The 25,398-nt window shown below is 35.8% G+C and overlaps 1 protein-coding gene across 1 annotated transcript in view; it reads right to left on the reverse strand.

Annotated features, from left to right (window-relative positions):
• Positions 1-290: 290 nt before the first annotated feature.
• LOC110030250 (probable polygalacturonase) overlaps positions 291-25,398 on the reverse strand; it is a 35,605-nt gene continuing 10,497 nt past the window's right edge. Inside the window, 5 exon segments of the mRNA XM_020732874.1 lie at positions 291-404; positions 21,249-21,317; positions 21,599-22,082; positions 22,084-22,206; positions 22,294-22,447. Coding sequence (XP_020588533.1) covers positions 21,686-22,082; positions 22,084-22,206; positions 22,294-22,447 — 674 coding nt within the window. The 3' untranslated portion in view covers positions 291-404; positions 21,249-21,317; positions 21,599-21,685.

A 25,398-nucleotide genomic window follows, 5' to 3' on the forward strand; every position in this document is an offset into this window, starting at 1 on the left:
AGTTCTAAGTACAAATTTATTCAAGAACAAAATTGATTGTTCCTGTACATCAATCAAACTCTTATTTACAATCACAAACTCCCATGAAATTCTCTCCTTTATTTATAACTTCCAAAAAAAATGAAGGAAAAACATAGCTATCGTCATTAATTACTGGAGATGGAAGCCTCTGATTAAATGCAATAGAAGGAAGAGTGCCTGAAACCAGCTGCAAATATCGTGAGGAAGACCTGAGGCCTCATAAATATCGCAGCATATGGTTGAAGAACCTACTGGAGAAGAATATCTCAAAAATAACACATAAACAGCACACTAATGATCCTGCATTAAAAGGTCATCAGAGAATCCACGAAACATAGCCAAATGTCATAGAAGTCTTTGATGAAGAAGCCTCGCACACCAGTCTAGAAAATAAGATCAATATTTTTTATTAATTTCATTGTGGAGTATTCTAATTAAGAAATTTATTTGAATTTGCATATATGGCATCAACAAAAGTTATTAGAACATCAAATAAAATTACAAAAGCCTATCCACACACACGTGCACGCTAAACATGCATGGACACATACGAATAAACACACGCATGTGTGCACGCACATTAAGGGGGTGTTTGGTAGCCGGATTTGAGAGGGATTTATGTGAAATTTAATGTAAATCAAGCCAAACATAAAAAAAATCAGGAAAGTTGAATCCGAACCTCGTCAAATCCAAATTTTTTTGGTTTTCGTTAGTTTTTTAACTTAAAATTGGATTTATTAAATCTGATTATTATATAGATTTGATAGATTTAACTTAAAAAGAAAGTTTAGGAGTGGATTTATGCCGAACATGAAAATCAACATTAATGGATTTAGCCTTAAATTGAACCAAACATTATTCTGAATTTACAATATTAGGATTTAATAAATCCAAATTTATCATATTCATTGAATCCTGATTAGCTTAAATCCTAGTTGTAGCCAAAGAGCCTCTAAATGAAGAGTTCAAATTCAGCTTCATTAATAGTTAGCCACACTTTTAAAAGCTTGAAGATTAAATGAAAAAAGCTTGAACACGGTACAACTTTCTAAATAATTAATTTGAAATGATTTGAGATTGGGCTCGATGGCAACTCTATCATTTAAATAGAATTCGGTTAAGTTATTTACCAGTGATATGTTATATGTTGGGGCATTTACATGCATACCACCCAATTCCTATATATTTACATTTATAACAATTAAACTTTACTTTTACATTTAGACCACACAAAATTTTCAAATCACGCAAAAAATAACACTATTTTAGCTTTTCAAAGGTGAAACACCTTTTTTATGCAAAGGTTGGGGATATGTAAATACAAAAAAATTGGGTGGTACGTGTGTAAATTCTCCTTAATAGTTTTCAGTGTCTACTCTCCAGGCACCGAAGGACTACAGAGCTGCAGTTAAACTCTTAAGGTTATGTTGAGGTCGCAAAGATCATATGTGCATGATAACTAAAGCCTTTGGAGGTGAGTCCATCTACTTTATAGCACGCTTCTAGCTAATGCATTTGCGAGTGTGATCGTTGAGTTGTCATTTTAGCCTTCAATATATCTTCAATACGTTTGTGTGAGCGTGCAACATGAGAATTTGACGTGCGCACATCTTCTCCTAAGCTCGTGTGCACATCTTAAGTACGTGTTGTTTTAAGCCTCAATACATTTTCGCCAACAAACCATCAGATATTAGAGTTTGCAATGTCTTCATTTCTTGAGACCTTAGATCCTCATGATACTAGCATGCTGACAGTATCTCACACCAAGATCTTTAAATCATCAGACGAAAAATCTTGAAAAGAAAAAAACTAGAGCTTATAAAGGCATCTTAAAGTTAGAGATTGTTTTTTTCCTTATTACATAGATCTGAATTTTGTATGCATAAGCTTGGTTAAACTACAAATTGCTCCTTACTCACAAACAATCTTTTGATCTAATTTTCAGAATTACCCCATTAATTGGCAGCTAGCAAAATCAATAGTGTTTTTATGACTGGTTGTAAGATTGTTATCACATACAAAAGTATTTGCAATCTTGTAACCTCATCTTCTCTATTTAGAAAGGAGAGTAATGGTGTAACTTTAATTATAACGCGGCTTACTTTAACTCAGCAAGGCCCAATATTTTTTTCACTTTATTATGTTTTTCAAGTAAAAAGTTTTGTTATCTCTTATCACTTTTTTCTGTGTATTGGATATTCTAGTTGAGCTAAGTCTTCAATCTTTTTATTTACTATAGAGAATTGTCTAGCTTGACATTGTTCTTGAGAAACAATCCCACATTTTTCAAGTTTTATAAACATATATTTATTAGCCAACAAACTTACTATGAACAACAACAAAACCTCCGACTACAACACTTGCGAGGTCAGGGAATAGTCCTTGAACAAGGTAGATCAAGCATCTGCCTTTTCCCTCCTTGATAGACATTAACTGACCGGTGAAGGTGCGTTAGGAACCTTTTTTTTGAAATCAGAGGCCTTCGCCCTGTGGTTGTTGTACGAGGATGAAATTGAAGGTTCGTATTGCTTTCCCGAAGTGGCTGGCGGGTACATGACCGGACCCATTACTGGTTCATTTGGCGGGAGATAGGGGGAGGATGAAATGGATGCGTAGGCTTTATCAGCCTTATCAGCCATTTTTCTGAGTCTGGGATATTCGAGGTCAGCAAGTTGACTCTTGATATTAGGATAGGTTATTTCTGGTTTTGGTAATGTTTGTGGAGTTTCTGGGTCAAAGGGGGAATAATTTTGAGTAGGTGAAGTTTTGGTAATTGGCTTTGGTTTGGGTGGAGGGTAATCGAGCATTTCGCAATACTCATCTTGTTCTAACATGGCAAGGGATGGAGTGGGATAATCTTCAAACGGAATGTGTCCCCTCAAGGTAGGGTGTTTATTACCAGGCTCAATTGTAACACTAACTTCAGAGTCTTCGTTGTCATCATCAACGGAGCTATTATCAGATTCTTCAATATTAACCTCAGCATGGTTTGCATTGTCGTCATCCCCACCAACTTTCGCCAATAACTCAGTGTCACTGTTATATTTATTAAAGTATAAGAATAGTGATAACGGGTCGTCCTCATCTTCATCTTCTTCAGAAGGAGATTCATAAAAAATTGGCCCGTCGGAGTAGACGGCTAACTTTTATTCTTATTGCAGGAGATACTAGGGTCAACTCCATACTCTCAACAAAAGAATGGATCCCGAAAGACACAATAAAGGAAAGGAGTTACATTCGGAAATTGCACTCTTTGTTTACAAAGATCCCAAATCCATTTTCAATTCTGAAAAATCTAAAAAGAGTCAGTAGCATGGCCTCCTCATCCACAATTCAAACTGTGACACTTCCACCAGTCCTAGACAACTTTACCTCGTCTAACCCCATATCGAATCTAGATGATCAAATACGTGATTATCGCATACGATCCCGTGTTGCTTATGAAATATAGAGAAGACTACCCAAAAGGCGGTCTCATCTGAGAACACTTAAAAGCCGTATAAATCCAGACCATCAACTACAAATCTCGCAGCATAAACGAGCCAAATTCATAGAATGGAGGAGTCTCAAAATGAGATTCTTCGGCTCAAGACACAACAACCAGTAATAACACAAGAAGAAGGGGTTCACGTACCCTAAGATTAACAATTAATTAGAGGCATCCAACTAGAGAACAATTGTACAAGGTAACCTCACCACCATGCAACAGTGTCTCCCCATTTAGGCCAAGGGGTTGAACTTCGTCATACCACCAACTCCACACATTCAACTCGTGTAGTCTAGCCAACCCACATTCCTTCAACACTCGTTGAAAACTTAACACAACCTCATCTTGCAAACACCTCTCATATTATACATAACGAATTGCAAAGTCTGGCTCAAGAAGAGTTTCCATTCGACAACAAAAATAACAAAAAACCTTCATCCCACCAAGTGAGGTCGACAAGAAGAGTTTCCATTAAGCAATAAAAATTATTTTCTACTCGTCCTAGTTTTTATAGATCCTCAACTTTAATATAGATAGCTCTCAAGCACTCAATCCCAACAGTTTTTAAACTTTTAAATATCAACTCTTATGATGAGACATTTGACGCCTATGAACTTATTGATCTCTACAGAATTTTCATGAATATTCAATGAGCCGCATGGTTGCTTACTTGTCAGGTTTTTCCTACCATATTTAAAGGCTAGGATAGCATTTGATTTTACTCCCTCCCAGAAAAGACTATCTACAACATCGATGACCAAACTCTTTGCAGAATAATTTACTGTAAATTGAAGGATTATTAAGGACTCATCTCACCTTTCAGGAAGAGTCACCTACAGAGTGCCTTTAGAAATTCTCATCTGAAGCTCGTCAGATTCCATGAGTACTTTTTGAGTTATTGCAAGAACTTTTCTTAGAGAGCTTCATTTTGGGCCTTTCAACTCATCTTTAATGTGAGTTATAATTTGCTCTTAGGCTGATTTCATTCATTATGCGAAAGCACAAATCACTGTCCCTGAAAGTATAAATGCTCATAGAAAATAATTTGAGTAATCTTCTGCTAAACTCAAGAATACTTCTGAAGCGGTTACAGAAATCTCTCAACAAAGAAAATAAAAAACAAAGTCATCTTTTTCACCACAATCAACATTAATCCACTATCTATCTTTCATTAAACACATCTAGGGTTAACACTTAGATGAAGATCCAAAATTTTGAACATCTCAAATAACCAAAATCATTAAAAAAATCAAATGGTGGAAATCAATCACAATATTGTCACTTATATCGATTGAGTGGGCTCGTGATGTTGAATAAATAAAATGTTCAAAAGAGAAAAATTATTAACTTATGAAAAAGTCTCAATTGTTGTTATCATAATTGAGTTGTAACCTAAATAAAAATGTCTTACAACAAGGTAGCGGATTGATTATGTTGCAATCTTAATCTATAATAACAAATATGATATAGAATATGTTAGGATTTATTATTTCTAATACAAATTAACGATGACATTATAAAAGTCATGCAACAAGTACAAGTTAATTCATAATTCACAACATATATATCACTGTACCTCGATGAAAATTGAAAACATAAAAAACTAAAAACAAAATAGCCTATTATAACCAACAACTATAAATTCATAATAAGAAAGGCCAAACAAGAAGTTAAAATTTAAGCAAGAAAGCAAAGGCACTAAGAATGTTTATAGTTGCAGCAAGACCAATGTCGCCAAGTGTAGCCATAGTTTTCTTTCCAAAAGAAGTTTCAAATCCAACCTTCTACCTGTAAATTTGAAATAATATGTGCATTAGCAGTAGGAGAAACATTAGAATCATGTTGCAACTTATCTCATCATGGGGCATTTTCATACATACCACATAATTCTTATGCATTTACGTATCTAACACCCAAACTTTAATATTTAAATGCATAGCACTCAAATCTTTAATATCACAACAAAAGAAAAATCCCTATCACCTACTTCAAAAAGTTGCTTACACATTTTCATGCATAGATTTATCACACTAAAGTGTAATAAATGTGAATATGAAAGTTTAGGTGTTAACTATATAAATATAAAAGAATTGTGCAGCATGTATGCAAATTTCCCTAAGATTAACAGATCTAATTACAAATTTATTCAAGAACTAAATTGATTGTTCCTGTAAATCAATCAAACTCTTATTTGCAGTCACAAACTCCCATGAAATTCTCTCCTTTAACAATAACCTGAAACCCCCCTCCCCCCTCCCACCCCACCCAAAAAAAAAGGAAAAAAGAGCTACTGCCATTAATTACTGGAGATGGAAGAGTCTGATTAAATGCAATAGAAGGAAGAGTGCCTGAGCCAGCTGCAAATATCGTGAGGAAGACCTCCTCAGGCCTCACAGATATCACAGCATATGGTTGATGAACCTACTGGAGATGAATATCTCCTAAATAAACACACAAACATCAGACTAATGTTTCTACATTAAAAGGTCATCGCAGAAGCCACGAAAAATAGCCAATGGTCATAGAAGTCTTTGATGAGGAAGTCTTGCACACCAGTCTAGAAAATAAAATCAAAATTTTTTATTAATTTCATTGTGCAGGAGTATTCTAATTAAGAAATTTATTTGAATTTGCATATATGACATCAACAAATGTTATTAGAATATCAAATAAAATTACAAAAGCCTATCCACATACATGTGCACACTAAACATGCATGGACACATGAATATACATGCACACGCGCACACACACACTAAGGGGGTGTTTAGTAGCCGGATTTGAGAGGGATTTGCATGAATCTTAATGCAAATCAAGCCAAACATAAAAAATTAGGAATATTAAATCCGAACCTCGTTAAATCCAAAATTTATTAAATCCAATTATTATATAGATTTGTTAGATTTAACTTAGGAAGAAAGTTATAGGAGTGGATTTATACCAAACATGAAAAACAACTTCTAATGGATTTAGCCTTAAATTGAACCAAAAAATATTCTGAATTTACAGTATTTAGATTTGATAAATCCAAATTTATCGGATTCACTAAAGCCTATTTAACTTAAATCCTAGTTGTAGCCAAACACCCCACCAAATCCTGTTTAACTTAAATCCAAATTTATCAAATTCAGCTTCATGAATTGTTAGCAACACTTTTTAAAAGCTTGAAGATTAAATGAAATAAGCTTGAATGCGGTACAACTTTTTAAACAATTAATTTGAAATGATTCAAGATTGGGCTCAATGGCAACTCTATGTCATTTAAATAGAATTCAAAGTTATTTAATAGTGATATGTTATATGTTGTGGCATCACATGCATGCCACCCAATTCCAATATATTTACATGTATAACAACTAAGCTTTACTTTTACATTCATATTGCCCAAAATTTTCATATCACATAAAAAATAACACTATTTTAGCTTTTAAAAGGTGAAACACACCTTTTTTTGCAAAGGTTGGGGACATGTAAATACAAATGTGGTGTTTGTGTGTAAATCTTCCTTAATAGTTTTCAGTGTCTACTCTCCAGGCACCGCAGGACTTCAGAGTTGCACTTAAACCGCCAAGGTTATGTTGAGGTCGCAAAGAGCATATGTGCCTGATAACTAAAGCCTTTGGAGGTGAGTCAATCTTCTCCTTTATAGCCCGCTTATAGCTAATGCATTTGCACGTGTGATCGTTGAGCTGTCATGTTATCTATCAATATATCTTCAATACGTGTGTGTGAGAGTGCAACATGAGAATCTGAGGTGTGCACATCTTCTCCTTCTAAGCTCACATGAAGTGTATGTGTTGTTTTAAGCCTCAATACATTTTCGCCAACAACCCATCAGATATTAGAGTTTGCAACCTCATGTCTTCATTTCAATCATCCTCTTTAGACTTTAGATCGTCATGATACTAGCATGGTGCCTGTATCTCAAACCAATATCTTTAAATCTTGTAAGTTCTTTTTTCCTGGCAAAAAATCTTGAAAAGAAAAAAATTATAACTTATAAAGGCATCTTTAAATTAGAGATTGTTTTAGATTGTTTCTTCCTTATTACAAAGATCTGGATTTTGAATGTATAAGCTTTGGTTAAACTACAAATTGCTCCTTATTCACAAACAATCTTTTGGTCTAATTTTCAGAATTACTCCATTATTTGACAGCTAGCAAATCAATAGTCTTTTTAAGACTATAGTTGCAAGATTGTTATCATACACAAAAAGTATTTGTAATCTTGTAACCTCATCTTCTCTATTTAGAAAAAAGAGTAAAGTTGTAACTTATACAGTGGCTTACTCTAACTGGGCAAGGCCTAATATTTTTTCTTTTTATTATGCTTTTCATGTAAAAAGTTTTGTAATCTCTTATCACTTTTTCTGTGTATTGGATATTCTAGTTGAGCTAAGACTTCAATATTTTTCTCTACTATAGAGAATTGTCTAGCACACAATAGTTTGAAGTTGTTTGTGAGAAACAATCCCATATTTTTCAAGCTTTATAAACTTACTACGAACAATAACAAAACCTCCCACTACAAAACTCACCAGGTCAGGGAATTGTCCTTGAACTAGGGACATCAGACATCTACCATTTCCCTCCCTGATAAGCATTACCCTACCGGTGAAGGTGCGTCAGGTACCTCCATGGAAGACCAAGTTCATAGAACAGAGGAGTCTCAAAATGAGATTCTTCGGCTCATATGTGAGACTCAACAACTATTAACAACACAAGAAGAGGGAATTCAGCTACCCTATGATTAAAAATTAATTAGAGGCGTCCAATTAGAGAATAATTGTACAAGGTAACCTCACCGCCATGCAAGAGTCTCTCCCCAATTAGGCCAAGGAGTTGAACTTCGTCATACCACAAACTCCACACATTCATCTCGTGTAGTCCAACCAACCCACATTCCTTCCACACTAGTTGAGAACTTGACACAACCTCATCTTGCAAACACCTCTCATATTATACATAACGAATTACAAAGTCTGGCTCAAGAAGAGTTTCCATTCAACAACAACAACAAACCTTTATCCCACTAAGTGGGGTTAACAAGAAGAGTTTCCTTTAAGCAATAAAAATTATTTTCTACCCATCCTAGTTTTTATAGATCCTTGACTCTAATATAGATAGCTCTCATGCACTCCATCTCAACGGTTTTTAAGCTTTTAAATATCAACTGTTATGATAAGAAATTTGAGCCCTATGAACTTGTTGATCTCTACAAAATTTTCATGAACATTCAATGAGCCGCATGTGTGCTTACAAGTCAGGTTTTTCCTACCACATTTAAAGGCTAGGATAGCATTTGGTTTTACTCCCTCACAGAAAAGACTATCCACAACTTCCATGAGTTAGCCAAACACTTTGCAAACTCTTTGCTGAATAATTTATTGTAAATTGAAGGATTATTAAGAGCTCATCTCACCTTTCAGGAATAGTCAAGAATGAAAGAGAGTCACTTAAACAGTGCCTTCAGAGATTCTTATTTGAGGTTTGTCAAATTCTATGAGTAAGTTCTGAGTTATTACAAGAACTTTTCTAAGAGCGCTTCGTTCTGGGCCTTTCTACTCAACTTTAATGTGAGTTATAATTTGCTCTTAGGTTGACTTCATTCATTGTGCAAAGCACAAATCACTGTCGATGAAGCATAAATGCTCATAGAAACTAATTTGAATAATCTTCTGATAAACTCAAGAATACTTCTGAAGGGGTTACACAAATCTCTCAAAAAAGAAAATAAAAAACAAAGTCATCGTTTTCACCACAATCAACATTAATCGACTAACTATCTTTCATTAAACACATCTTGGGTTAATACTTAGATGAAGATCCAAAATTTTGAACATCTCAAATAACCAAAATCATTAAAAAATTCAAATGATGGAGATCAATCAAAATATTGTCACTTATATCGTTTAAAAGAACATTCAACATAATGATGCAGTCACCTAAAGAAAGAAATTGAACGTTTAATACACCATGACTCCTATGTCGTTATTTACAATAATAATATATAGATCGTCATCCTCAAAATAAGAGAAATTAGAAAATTTAAGGAAAAAAAATCAATTATTAGATAAAGAGTGTGAGTAGAACTTGTTTTTATTTATGAGGAGACTATTTGCCCTTGTATACCAAAATAATTTAGTATTGATACAAAAAAATATATATATATCATTTCAAATTCTAATTTACTTGGAGACAATGATCCATCTTTTAAAGAAATTTTTATTATGAATAAATTTTCTTTTTAAAAATAATATTTCTTCTACAAACCCTTAGAAAGCATACCCAAGTGATAACTAAAATAGAAAGTAGATCACAAAAAAGAGACCATAAAAGCAAGGGACAAACATGGTCTTCATTCATACCTCTAGAAGGCACGCTGCTAAAGAAGCCTATATGGATGCCATTAGTGGGAATGATTCTCAATAACAGGTCCATGAGAACAAGCAATTGATAGGGTGTCCATTCACTAAAATAAATCTCAGAAGGCTAAAATTTCAAAAAATACATGTAAAATAAAAAAATATTAAAAAGTACCTTTGAAATTCAAAAGTCTCAAAGATACAATCATTTTTGAAAAAAATCATAAGACACAAGTCTCAGAAGAAACATGTAGATTTAAAAATCTTATAAAACTAAAGGTTTAGAAGATATATGTTTATTTATTTAAAAATCTTATAAAGCTAAAGTCATCCATTCCTCTTAAAACTTAGAGAGCATATGTGTATAAAATGAATAAAGTTAGTGATACTATTTGAGGAGTAATATCTTAATTGCAGTATATTAAGAGTCAGTTTGATTTGCTGAGAAAGTAATGCAGAATAAAATAAATTAATACAGAAGTAATATATTGTATCTGAAATACTTATAGTTGTTTGGTTCATTACAAAATAAACGCAAGACTTTATATTCACAAGACTTTGTATTTTTTTGTTTGGTTTGAATTAGATTAAAAATAATACATTTCAAAATATATATGGTACTATTGGCGGGTGACATCCAACAACAGTAACCGACAATTGATGTCAGAGACCGACTATTGCAGCAGGCGGTGGTGGCGACGACCGAGGCTGTGGGCAGCGACGACGACAGGGGGCGATGGCGGAGACTGAAGGCAGGCAGTGAACAGCTGTGGCAATTGGTTATAACAGACTGCGGCGACCGACTACAGCAGACTGCAGACGGGCGACATACAACATCTGCTCGCGAGAGGCGGGTAGCTACCGTTTGATAACATTTTACATTAATGAACAGTGTAAATCTCAAATTCAACCAAATCAGCCGAAGGCTGTGGGCAGGCAATAGACCTTTTTTAACATTTTACATTAATGAAAGGTGTAAATCTCAAATTCAGCCGAATTCTAAATTCAGTCAAAATGAACTAGGTGTAAACTTCAAATTCATTCATCCTTTATATTATATTTGTAATTCTTTGTAACAAATACTTAATTTTCTAAAATTCTTGCAAAAAAATTACAATATACTACAAATTCTCCAAACCAGGTAGCCCATAAATTTCTAATAAGACCTTTAAAATGTATGATGGTTTAATCGTCTTCGATTGACAATTTTTCAAAAATCAAAACACTTATATGAAAATCGATAGTTCATCAATTATCAACATCATACATAATATTGAACTTGGACTTCACTCGAGTTCATAAATTTAAATAAAAAAATATTATACATTCAAGAGCTATAAAAAGTAAGAAATCTTATTTTGAGAATTATATATACATGCTTACTGAATATATATGAAATCTTCATGCTTTACAATTTTTAAGGTCTTCTATATCCTTCAATTCAACCATAGTTTTCACAAATGGTCTCCCTTCTTGGCATTTGCACCAATATATACATATATACATATATTTGTATGTATGTATGTATATATATATACATACATATATACATATATTTGTATGTATGTATCTATATATATATATATATATATACATATAAATATATCTATGTGTGTGTGTGTGTTTTGATTGTAGATAATTTCAATCACATCAAAGTAAATGTCAGTGCTTGATACTCTCATTATTGTTGAAAATTTATGCCTCGTCTATTTTGTAAACCTAATACGCACATTCATAAAATGGACTTAAATAGGGTATTAAAACCAATTTTAAATAAAACCTTAGACTTCTTCAACATAACCATTTTACCAATAAAGCACTAAATAAGGTCCAATTTTCAACACTCCCCCTCAAGATGACAAAAGATATCCATTAAGCCCATCTTGTCACATAACCTAAACAAATCTAATGAACTAAGTCCTTTAGTGAGGCAGTCAGTCACTTGCTCTCCAGTGGCTACATGACTTAGCTCGAGTAGCCCATTAGTCAACTTTTCCTTGATGAAGAATCTATCAGTCTACATATGTTTGGTTCTATCTTGTTACACTGGCTTGTTGACAATGCTGATTGCAGACTTGTTGTCGCACCACAACTTCATTTGAGTTTTTTGGTATACCTTGAGCCCGACCAACAAGGCTCTTAGCCACATGACCTCAACAACTCCTAAGGCCATGACCCTGTACTCTGCATTTGCGATTGACCTCGCTACTCTAAATTGTTTCTTGATCTTTCAAGAGAGCAAGTTGCCGGCTACGAACATGCAGTATCCTAAGGCGGATCTTTTGTCATCTGCACAACTTGCTCAGCTAGTGTCACAAAAGCCCTCAATATCTACATGCTCATTCTTCCTGAAACCAACCCCTTATTTGCCGCACACTTCAGGTATTTTAGAATCTGATACATTGCATCCATATGACCCTTCCCCGGATCATGCATGTAGCGGCTCAGTACACTCATTGCAAAAGAGATGTCAGGTCGAGTGTGACACAAATAGATCAAACAACCCACTAATTTATGATACCTCTCATGATCAACCGATTTCCCTGCCTCTGCACTCAGCCTGGCCTTCTGGTCAGTTAGAAAGACTGCAGATTTGCACTCCAACATATCTGTTTCTGTGAGGAGATCTAGTACATATTTTCTCTGGGGCAAGACCATCCCCTAAGGTCCACAAGTCACTTCAATCCCAAGAAAATATCTGACCTGTCCAAGATCCTTCACCACAAATTCACAACCGAAGTACCTTTAGTTGGGCAATCTCTATCTCATAATCACCGGTGACAATAATGTTCTCAACACACATAACAAATATAGTGGTATGACCTTCATGTTGTCGAAAGAAAACAATACGATCTACATGAATCTGCTGATATCTAATGCCCACCATAGTCATTCTAAACTTGTCAAACCAGACTCGAAGAGTTTGCTTCAAGCCATACAGTGACGTTCTAAGCCTACACACCTTGCCCACTGTCAGACTGTATAGAATCCTGCTGGTATCTCCATCTATACCTCCTTCATTAACTCACCATAAAGAAATGCATTATTCACATCGAATTGGTGTAACTTCCACCCACCATTCACTGTAAGAGAAATAAGTGTACTTATTATGCTCATCTTTGCTACTGGTGCAAATATCTCATCATAATCAGTTATGGTTGTACCCTTTCGCCACTAGTCGTGCTTTGAAACACTAAACCTTGCCTTCTAGAGTTTGCTTCACTATAAAGAACTACTTGCACCCAACTGACTTTTTTCCAGCTGGTAGTGGCAATATCTCCCATGTTTGATTTTTATCGAGAGCCCTAGGCTCTTCATGCATAGCCTATTTTCACTTAGGATCCTCCTTAGCTACCTGTCAACACTTAGTTATATGAATGTTCCATGTGAAGGTGATGTGTTAGAATATGAAATAAAGTTAGCAATTTCAAGTTCCCGCCCAAAACGATCGAGAGGATGTCTCGCATTGCTGCGAGAGATCCTCCAAAAAATTAGGGTGTTAGGAGGAGGAATCATATTAGTGGGAGTTCGAGTAAGAGGTGGGTGGTGTAGGTGTCTTGAGAGTTAGAAAAAACTAGAACACGGGACTAATAGACACAAGTGGCAGTACAGGCATTGTTCTCTCATTTGCTTCCTTCTTTGTGTATACACCTTTAGCTCACCTTCAACTTGAATTCCACCACCTCTGGGTCACTCTCCTCCTTTTCGGTTCCCCAACTAATTCCTCTCACAGCACAAAATAACACATTACTCTCGCGTATACCACTCACACCATTGCTACTCACCCTGTCTTGTCTCATATCTCTAGTATCTGGCAAGTCATCGAAGGGTGAGGTCACATTCCAGGTGTAGTATGGTTTAAATTCTCTAAATGATACATTCATACTCACAAACAGTCTCTTCTCCATCGGGTTTCCGCAGAAATCCTTTCTGGGTAGCAGAATTACCAAACATTTCACAGTTCTGAGATCCAATTTTCCTACTCATAATTTGTTATTTTTCACAAAACATACACATCCAAACACCTTCAATGAGAGGATCCCGCTATTATTTTTTTTCAACATTCGACAAGAAGAGTTCCAATCCAACACCCTCAATGGCATTCTGTTAATCAATTGAGTAGCTATCAAAACTATTTGTCCCCATAAGTGCTTTGAGAAATTCATTGCCATAATCATGTTTTGGGCAACCTCTAAGAGATGTCTATTCTTCCTCTTTGTTACTTCATTTTATGTCGGCGTGTAATATGATTTGATGTTGAATCCCTTGATCTGACCAATATTCCTCAAATGCTTTGTGAGTATACTATGTCACATTATCAGACCTCAACATATTCACTACTACACCGTATTGAGTCTAATTATCTTGTGAAGGTCATTAAAGCAAACAACCCTTATTTTTCATCAAATATAACAAAACAATACGAGAAAAATAATAAATGAAAGTCACAAAATAATAATAAGTATTGATAGAACTTGTAGAACCAAGGTCCCCAAATATCAGAATGAATCAAGTCAAAAACACCAAAACTTCTATTCTCACTGATATAAGAGCTCTTAGTGAGCTTAACAAACTCACAAGCATCACAAATAATCCTTTATTTATTTACCTTTTCATACAAAGAAGACTACAACCAATTCAATAAACTAAAATAAGAGTGTCTAATGCATCTGTGAAATAGCAACAACATATTCTCCACACTCCTCCCAGAATCTCCTACTCCATCACTATCTATCATGGATGTCAACTCGGATTACATCCCCTCCCGGTCCAAGAACCAGAGTCCATTATGTCGCGTTCCAGTCCCAAGTTTCTAGCTTGTCCCTTTCTCTTGAAAGTTCACTTTAGCGATATCAAAGGAAACAACATATTTTAGTCGGAGAATAATGACATTAATAGATAAAAGATTAACAGGAAAACAAGGAGCATGTAAAAAATTTGACAATATCATTTAATTGGTACCCCTCACTGTACTCTTACCAAATACAGACTGTGACCTGTCATCAGCAGTCTAGATGCTCTCTCGTATTGTTAGAGGAGAAAAGGAAGAAAAATCTTTAGTAGTATCTGTCACGTGTCGAGATACACCAAAATTTACTATCCATTCTGATGATTTTGTGATGGAAATAAAGACAAGAACATGTGTATCACAACCACCTTTATTATAGTGAGCAAAAGTGACAATGTTATCCTTTGATAATGGCTGGCTAGAAGCATCCTCAACCCCATCCCCTGTTGCTTTCTGTTTCTTCCTCAAAAACACGAGACACATGATCCTTCTTGGTAAAAACCATACCTCTCTCCCTCCTCTACTACCATCAGATTTGCTCGATAGCCCCCTTTCCACCTTTTAAACCACTAAAGCCACGACCATGGCCACGATTACAGCCTCCACCCTGTTCACGTCAAACAATCTCTCTCGCATTAGGCTGCCTACAACAGGACTTGCTCAGATGCCAGACTTCACCACATTTGTAGCACTTGCAAGCTCCCCCTGAACACCTATCATACCTAAGCACGATGCAACCAACATTGATCGTGCACCCAGAAGTCCACTCGGCTCATTGTAGCTTCATCCGACTCTTCTCTTGTATAATTGCAACAATGACCTCATCCGGGTGAAGGGATGGTCGACTGGGCTAGGAGGATTGATCTCCTTTGATCAAAGGTCGGGTTCAAATTGGTCAGAAACTACATAGTTCTCATATACGTAAACATCTTTCCTTTCTTGCACTCAGGATTGCCAGAGCTAGACATCGATGAGAAGTGATCAACATCCATCCACAGACGCTTCAATTCTATAGCATATTCTTGAATTGATTTATCACCTTATTCCATTGCTTCTATCTCACACTGACTCTGATACACCCTCATGTGGTTCTTCGTCCCAACATAAATCCTCTTCAACTTTACCCATATGTCCCTCATTTTTAGAATGTCATCTACTGAGGATGCAATAGAAGGAACCATCGAGTTGAGTAGCTAAGTGTAGATTAAGGCCTGTGAGGTCCTCCACCTATCTCACTCAGCACTGTCACTCTTTGGTTTGTCCCCAGTCAAATATCTATATCTCTGTAGTTTCTTCCCTACTAGAGTAGCCTCGATCTAACGAGACCAACTTAGATATGTGTCTGGTTCATCAAGTTTCAAATCCACATGAGGGAAATCTAACTTCACGTGTGTAGGAGCACGCTGAGGCAGCTGTTCTTGTCGAGACGCTAGCTCCCTGTATGAGCCCGATGAAGAACTTCAGAACTTTAGGATCTATCTTCCTCAAAAGCTCCAAACCTTTACCTCCCGAACTCTTCGTCTCTTGACATCCTACTATTTCTCAGCCTTCGTTGGTTTGTCAAGCATGTAAAGCCAAAATTCTCTCCATTGCTCTGATTTCATCCAGTTCAATCCTAGGGCAAGCCCGTGCGCGTCTTCGACTTCCTAGCTCATTGCAATCGCAACCGTATCATGAGGGTTCACGCCGCAATCAACTGGTTCCGAGTGAGATGTCATCACGTTGTTGACTTCCCAGAGATCCGTGATCGCGACATTGCCTTCATAAAGAGTCGGGGGTTGTGACGTTGCCTTCCCAGAGAGCCGCAACCCCGTCGTTGCCTTTCCACAATCCAACTAGCATGACGATGTTGTGATCCTTCCAACTGCACGATCCCATCTGACGCGATCCCATCTTAGGTATCGCTATTGCAAACCTTCAAGCGCGATGCCACTATCCCCTCCCAAACAACCTTGCCGCAACTGGCTGCTACAATTAAGGCCGAGGCTCTGATACTATGTAGAAAGAATTTTTCAAAACCTAATATGCACATTCATAAAATGCACTTAAATAGGGTATTACAACATTTTACAAATAAACTCCTAGAATTCTTCAATATTATCTTTTTATCAAAAAGACTCTAAATAAGGTCCAATTCTCAACATATTTAATGAGGACAATCAAAACCTTTTTCTTAAGAAAGATAGAAACTTTACCATAAGAATTATGAGTTTTGATCACCTCCAAACCTACTCCATCAAGGTCAGTCAATAGTGGAGGTGTAAACAAGTTGAGTCGAACTGGAATCACCCTCAGATTGTGCTTGAGCTTGATTATATTTATTGAGTTCAAGCTCGAGCTTGATCCTAAGTCCACGAGTTCAAGCCAGCTTGTTTATTATAAAATAGAAAAACTAATATTAATTGAAGACAGTGCTATAAAAAAATGACAAATAGAATGAGCAATTATTAGAGAAATAATAAAAAAAATAACTTCATATAGACTACAAAACATTAATTTTTAAAATTTTTAATACTTTAAAATAAAGTCTTAAAATTTAATATAACTTGTATTAATATTTTTGTAAACGAGCCGGCTCACGAGCTAACGAGTCAAGTTGGAGCTTAAGCTTGGCTTGTTAGCTCATCGAACTCAGTTCACGAGCCACTTATCGAGTCGAGCTCAAGCGGGCTCACGAGTTGGCTGGACTCACTTACACCCCTAGTCAGTAGCTTTTTTAAGGAAAGACCAAAGTCTATGTAGGACAATCTTATGTTCTTAATAGAGACACTTTGGAGTCTGAAAGAGAAAACTATATTCCACTTAAGTAGGATAGTGTTTAACTTTCTTTAAGAGAAGAATTTGGAGCCTAAGAAGTGGAAATTACACACCATCTATAGAGAACCACTCTTAAATGAAGTATTATTCATCAATGCTAGTCAATTTGATGCTCTTTTTTAAAGGAGAAGTGGAGCTTGGAGATGATAATTAGGCAACACTAGCTTGAAGATGATAATTGCACAACCTGAAAATAATAGTATGACAACAATAATCTAAAAATAATAATCAGACAACAACCTATAGATAATTCTTTTGGTATGACTCTCAAGGGAGTTCTGAAACATGCTAAGACAAAAAATGAGTGAATTTCCACATCCTCAAACATATTTATAGCTAAAAACTTCAAACACCGCAAAAATCGTTGGCATGTCGTTGCGAGCGCAAGTATATGAGCTTGCACATGGCGTTGGAGCGCTCATGCACGCACCCACGCACCCACGCACACAACCACACACTTGTGGGCTCAGATGCACCACTTCTTGAGTGGATGATCATGTGTGTACCGTCACATGCATGAGCATTCACGCCCATAAATGCTGGGCCCTACATGCATGCAGCTTTGCCAATGAGACCTAATCCTATAAGTGTGTTCACGTATGTCGCCACAAACTGTAGCGACGACATGTCCTATCCTGCCCTAGGGACCAACGGGTATGTTTCATTATTTTTTGGCGTTTCGAATTCAATTTTGACCCTTTTAAAGCTTAACAGAGCATCTATAATAAATTTTGAGCAATTAAAAAAATAATTTTTGCTCTAATCAACATATCGGCTTTAAGATTATAGCATGAGGGAAGGTCTGCATTAACATTTAGGGAGAGCGAGGACCAATCAAATTTTGTAATATTTCTAAAATTATAATTTTTGAGCCACAAGTTTTTTAATGACTTAATATATAATTTTGGACAATATATCATTGGCGTTAAAAAATAGGAAGAGAACTGATGTATCACAAAAAATTTACATGATTATGCAAAAATCTCGATGTATTTTAAATGATAATTTCAAGAGTTCAATTAAAAATTATTTGAGCTCCAATTTTAACAAATTTATAGTGAAATTAAACATCTCAACAATACAATCCTGTGACACGAATAATGAATCAATCTAAGATCAAATGAGCCCAAATCAAACACTTGAAGTAAGATTGAAAGCTTTAATGTACTAATTGCAAAGTTAAATGATATCCAAAATCATTTAATTATGAGGTCATTGAGAATCGACATGAACCGTCAAAAGGAGTGTTTTGAAATTTTGATTAAATTTATCAAATTATTAATTTTAAAAACATGTGGAAGAAGAGAGTGAGCTAAGAATCAAATCTGAACTCATAAAAATAGCTTAAATCCAAGGAACATCAGAAACCGCTATTGTAGCTTAATTATGACCGTTGTTGCCAAGTTATTATCATATGGTTGTTGTTGCTTAATTGTTATCACTTACAAACAATTATTTATAATTTTGTACGTCATCTTCTCTGATAAAAAAAAATAAAACTTTATAACTTTAATTATAAAGTGAATTATTTTGATTGGATAAGGACCCGATGATTTTTTTTCTTCAAGGTTTTCCATGTAAAAAAATCTTATTGTCTCTTATCATATTTTTATATGTGTGTTGGATATTCTGGCTAAGATAAGATTTTATTTTTCTCTGCTATTGAGAATTGTCTAGCACATAAGCCATATAGTATGAGTCAAAAAATTATAATGGATTTTATGTTTTGCTTACATGTCATAACAACATTATAACATAAATTTTGCCATTAAATGGTGCTAAATGTTAAATATGTCTAATGCCACACATTAATATTTCAATGGTTCACAACCTATAGCTCCTAATTTGTAATCAATAAACATACATTCCCATACCGACTCTTCTTGTGGTCAAAACATGAATGATACTCAAGCAGATATTCTTATTGACATGATTGCAAATATTACCGAAAGAGGACTTAAAAATTTTTTTAATTATAATAATTTTAATAAACTTTTTTAAAAGAGGAAAAGAAAAACTTCAAAATTTTGGAAAGACTTCATAATATTAAAATAGACAAATAGTTGAAAATATATGACACAAGTATTGTAAAAATAAGGTTGATGCAACAACTCGACATAAAAAATATGGGTGACACTTCAAAATAATCTTCTCGATCATTCTAGAGTATCATATTTTTCCTATTTAGCCTCAGGACTAAAAAATTGACCCAAATTAATTCCTTAAATTGATCCAAATTGATTCAGAGACTAAATTATAATTAATCTTATATAGTTGAGAGACAAAGATGAGATCAGTTTAGTTTCATAACTTCTACAAAAGGAACATTTTGGATCTATTTTGTAAAATTTGGAAAATGTGACACTCTATAACTAAGTTGGTTACACTCAAACAGTTGGGGTGCCAAAAGTATTTTTGGGATTTAATCTTAAAAGACATTTTAAAATTTGTCCAAAGAAATTAAAAAAAAGGAAAGTGCATGTAACTACGACAACCAACTCTTGATATAATAGTGGGAGTGATAATAGTGGGAGTGGGGTGCAGTGTAAACTTGCAAGTATGACCATACTAAATTAGATATTAGACCTCAAAGAATCATGATTAAAGAATTATCTTTCTTTTTCATGAAGTATGAAGCATACCACGAGTGATAGCCCAACAAAATTGTGTTAGCTTTTATGAAATTAAGAAGAAATAATTGAAAATGTTGTTGAGTTTGAATGATTGACAGGAAAATAAACTTATGAATGTTAATGAAAAAATACATATATAACTATCGGTGAACATTTTATTGATAATAAGTGGAAGTTAAGAAAGAGTGACACGTTGCACATACATAATAAATCAAAAAGTGCAAGATGAATTTTCCAGTTAACCCATAGAAGGTACAAAATTTTTAGACCTTAAAGTGCAAAATTAATATATCCAGTGATATCTCAAAGAAACTCCAATTGCAAAACAAGATTTAATCAAAGGTTGTTGTACTAATGAAAGCAATATATATTAGACTTTCATGTGCCTTACAGTTTAGAGGCGTGTTTCCCCGCTATCAAGTTAGAGATTCATCCTAAATCTATCATCCAAGTGAAAAAAATCAGAATATGGCTGAAAGGGGGTTTGCTCTTTTTTTGTGTTAATTTTATGCGGTTACTAACATAAATTATGTGTTCAAATAATTTAGAGTAGCCAAGTATAAGACAATTTGGTCATAAAAATTTATAAGCAAGCTAAATATGAATCTCTCTCTCTCTCTCTCTCTCTCTCTCTAGTCAAATTTGAAATTGTAGTTTTGTCAAGCCATAAAAAGTCTACCCACAGCGTAATTGTAGTTTTGTCAAGCCATAAAAAGTCTACCCACAGCGTAATTGTAGTTTTGTCAAGCCATAAAAAGTCTACCCACAGCGTAAACAAACTTGACATTGATAGACGGTTTGGCAAAGGAATTGAATGCAAATAGTCACATAAGATTAATAATTTGTTCTCTCTTTTATCTCTCTCATGTGCCATACATGAAGTTTGTTTAAGTGTGACTGGAGCAAAATAGGGCATTTTCATATATATAATATACTAAAAAGGTTGGTTTTTGTATTCAGGATGATTGTAATGTTTTAATGTGAAATTTGCAGCATGAACGAAAATATTTCACAAAAGGAGCAAAAGAGCATGCGTTCAAAGATTTCCACATAAAAATGAACTGAAGCAAAAATTAAAAGAACAATTACATAGAGAAAAAAAGAAAACTAATTTTGTTCAAAAAATCATAACGCACCTTAAGATTTTCAAGCAACTTCATATAAAAGTAGGTATCTGGAGAGAAACTCGACTGCAATTTTCTTCTCTAAAAATAAGATTTACATGAACTAAAGTTCAAATTCTTAAATAAACAACAAAAAAATATGCATTTATAAATAATAAGTGACATAACTAATTAATTATAAATTTGATAAGTTATTGAAAATAAACACACATAATTTATGACACTTTTCAAATTTTAAGTGTTACTATTATAAATAAAAAAAAATTAGAATACTAATTCTTTAAATATTTAAGATCTGTGCTAGATAAAGATTTGATTTTAAGAAAATATAAGCGAGGATGAAAGATTAATGGATCACATACCGTATGTAATGGAAAATAAAAAAACTAGATCAAAATATTCTGATCCAGTTTTTTTTTCCATGCGCGTTCAATCTCAGCCCTCACTTCTCAAAAACCGTAGTCGATGTCCGTGTCGTTCTGGTTGGTAGACTTCTTCATCAGGCGGCCATGTTCGTCGTAGCGGTCGAGGTTGTCACAGGGCTCCGGGAAGACAGACCCGAAGACCCGTCCCTCAACATACGAGCACTGGAAAACACGCTTCTTCTTGTAACTCAAACCCACAGACATATCCCTCAGAGTCACCCCGCGCACCGGTATCTCATCGCTGCCACTGATGCGCACTGGCACACGCACCTCTCGCCCGTGCACGCCCACGAATGAGAGCCCATTTATTGCGGGTAAGGCCCGGGGGTCGTACCCGGCATCCGGGTGCTCGTTGTAGTCAGTCTTCACCACAATGCCTACGCGTACGTTGTCGAGGGTGAGGTTGCGGCAGCTTATACCCGTAGCCGCCGCGGCCGGCGGCGGTCTTGATGCGGACGCCGCGCCGCGATTCCCAGACGTGGATGTCTTCCATCGTTATGTTCGAAACGCCGCCGGACATCTCACTGCCGATCGATAGACCCGCGCTGGTAATGGAAGGAAAGTGAGAGTTAGAAATGAAGTTAAGATTGGAGTGGTTCGTTAGGGTTATTAGGGTTTCAGAAAAGGTAAACCTGACGACGGATCGGAGGGTGACGTTGCGGATTAAGATGTTGGTGGAGGGGCGGCCGTAGGCTATGCCGTACTGATCCCAGCCGCTCTTGATGGCGATACCGTCGTCACCCACGCATATGAAGCTGTTCTCTATCACCATATTCTCGCAGGAATCTGGAAGTATTTTAGCATTTCATTTTTAACGCACAGTCGCAATGTGCTTTTTCATGCAATATTGTGCAGTGCTTTGCTATGTTTAGATCTACAATTAATTAGATAAATATATTGCTAATTATATTAAAATTATTCTTTAAATTCTGTAACAATGAGAATTGCCATATAGAGAATAAATTAATAATTATTTAAGAAAAAGTTATCTGTTTATAAAAAGTTAACCTAAATCATTTTTCTAGGAAATCTTATTTAACTCTCATGCACTTTCCCAAAGCATGTTGGACAAAAAACTGCAATTGATTGCTTGAGGTCGCAAATAAATTTGGAGAACAATGAATTTATTCAGATTTGTTGATCCTAATTAAGGCTTCGTTCAACGAACTTCTTTTGAAATAAGCATTGGTGAGACGGAGGTCCTCCACCGTTCAAAATGACGAAAAATTGACGTTCTTGCAAATAACTTCCGAAGACGCTCCGCTGGCGTTGCTTCACCAAACAAAAACTTTCACAAGTGTCGGTGTTCACTGCAACACAATGAAGGTTCAGCGTCTTCTCAAACGAAGCTTAACACGGCAGAGAAAAGGAGAGGGGGATGCATAGTACTAAATAGTAATTTGGAATATTGATTAGCTCCTAATAAATGATCACCTATTTATAGATAACGGGATAGTATGTGTAATTATATGTTTGCACCTGCTTTAATGGGGGCGTTACATGTTATTTTGGGTATTATACAGATATAAGCTTGTGGGGGCAAGTACCACTCCGGTTGGCTATGCTAGATTAATGTTGTTGCTCGACCATGGGCTGACTTTGGGTCAGCGGAATTTAGCTCGGTCGGCTCAGTTTTGTTGGCCGACAATCCTGCTCTTATTTTTAACTCTTGATCCTTGAATAAAGAGCTTTGTTCGGTAGGATGTGGCTAGGTTATAGCACAGATGGTGAAGCACCTTAATCTAATAGGCAACTCACTCATAGTCTGACAAGGTCCTCCGGAATGTTGTTGAACATAATAATTATTGATCCCTATGTTGTGAGATATACATCAGTTGTTGTGGTATATATATAGAAATAAAATAGGAGAACAATCTTTGACGATGCGAAAAATATAACGAGTAAAATTCACACCAGAAAACAGTAACACAGCGGAACACACAGATTTACGTGGTTTGGCAAATTGCCTACATCCACGGAGTTGCAGAGGATTTTACTATTTGAGGAATTTACATCAGTCGATCGTCTCGATTTACAAGAGGAATCTCTCACTTCGTTGTTCTCTCTTCTTCTTTCTCTGTTCTTCTCTCTCTACACCGAGATACACTGAATAAACTCTACACCGAGATATACAGAAGAAGATAAACTTATAAGAGAAATAAACTTAATTTCTCTTCTGCCACAAACCACCAAAAAGAAGCTAAGGGAGAACAATCTTCTTCTTCTTTATTTCTTCTTCTTGCTGCTTTCTGCCGCAAGGAACTACTTCTTGCACTTCTCTTCCTCTATCTCGAGGAAACTGAAGAAGAACACAAAAGGCTGTGGGAGAGCTACTCCTTTTTAACGTGAAACCGGGCGCGGGAGAGGTTGAGCGGGGTGAAGCGAAGCTTCGCTTCGCGGAAACAAGAACATCAGATGCGGGAGCGGTTGGCGCGACGTTTTGCGACAGAGGAGAGGGGTCGCGACCTTTCACAAGAGTCGGGAGCGGGATTGGGTGGCGGGACAGGATCGAGCTCCACACCAACACCTTGGCCTTTCCAATAGGGTCACATAAAGCATCAGTGAGGTGGTTGGGGATGCTGAACTTTCCCTTCGGTTCAGGCCGTAACGAGAGATAAATTGGCGCTTGTAATAGCTACTATTGTAGTATACTAGTGCATATGCTAAGACTTGATTTTGGGATCTGATAAGCCTTGCATGCTTATTTTATGTCTATTAATTTTCTTATAGTTTTTGGAATTGATTTGATGCTTAGTTTATTTATCAATTTTTAGCAATTTTGTGTCATGTTTGATTTATGAAATGTCTTTATCAGATTATGGAGTACTATATTTTAGCATATTTTTACTTATTTTTATGAGTATCATAAATAAAATGTTTTTGTTAGAATTTTCTTTTTTAAGGATTTAACTCTGATTATGAAGACGTTCTTACTTAAGAGGATTCCTCGCATGAAGGCTTTTCTTATTTGAAGAATGCGACTTGATAGCTTTAGGAATGATTTTTAAGTTATGCAATTCTGTTATTTCCAAACCCAAATTAATTCGGTATGGAATGGCAAATTTCAATCAAAAAATGCATCACCAACATAATGATCTCCTAAACTGCTAAACTAAGCATACAATGTGAAACATCTGCAGATGTAAACCAGCAAACAATGGAAAAGAGAGAAATTTGGATCCCAAGTCTAGTGATCACATTCATCTACAAACCATTTTCATGACCACCTTGGTGGTTAGATCTAGCATCCGCGAAGCAGAGGGGAGTACCTAAAGAGTGCTAAAATCTAGTCGCAAGTTTGGCGTAGGAAGACAGTTTAATGTCAAGTTCCCCCTCCATCTTCCTCGCCTCAACTGGATTGCTGAAGCTCTAGACTCGCATCCATCATATCGATGTCCACTTCTTATACCCTTCTTCTCCCTAGCTTACCCTAGCGGCACCAGTGGTAGAGTTGCTGGCTCCGACGACGGTCAAGAAGAGGAATCCCTAACGAGGAACAGGGGAAATGTTGCGGCAGTGAATCTTCGCTTCCCTCCGCTCTTCGAAGCTTTCCGTCAGTACCAGTTTAGTTTAGTAAGGGTAAGGGGGTAAAAGGTGGAGAGCAAGCACGGATCGCCAGTAGGGGTGTAAACGAATCGAACACGAAAGAACAAAGTTTGTGTTCGCGTTCGGTTCATTTAAAATTTAGTTTGTTTGAAATAAGCTCGTGTTCGTTTCTTAACGAACGAGCCGAACAC

Source organism: Phalaenopsis equestris, unplaced genomic scaffold (genome assembly GCF_001263595.1).
Source record: "Phalaenopsis equestris unplaced genomic scaffold, ASM126359v1 Scaffold000686, whole genome shotgun sequence".
Taxonomy (NCBI): Eukaryota; Viridiplantae; Streptophyta; class Magnoliopsida; order Asparagales; family Orchidaceae; genus Phalaenopsis; species Phalaenopsis equestris.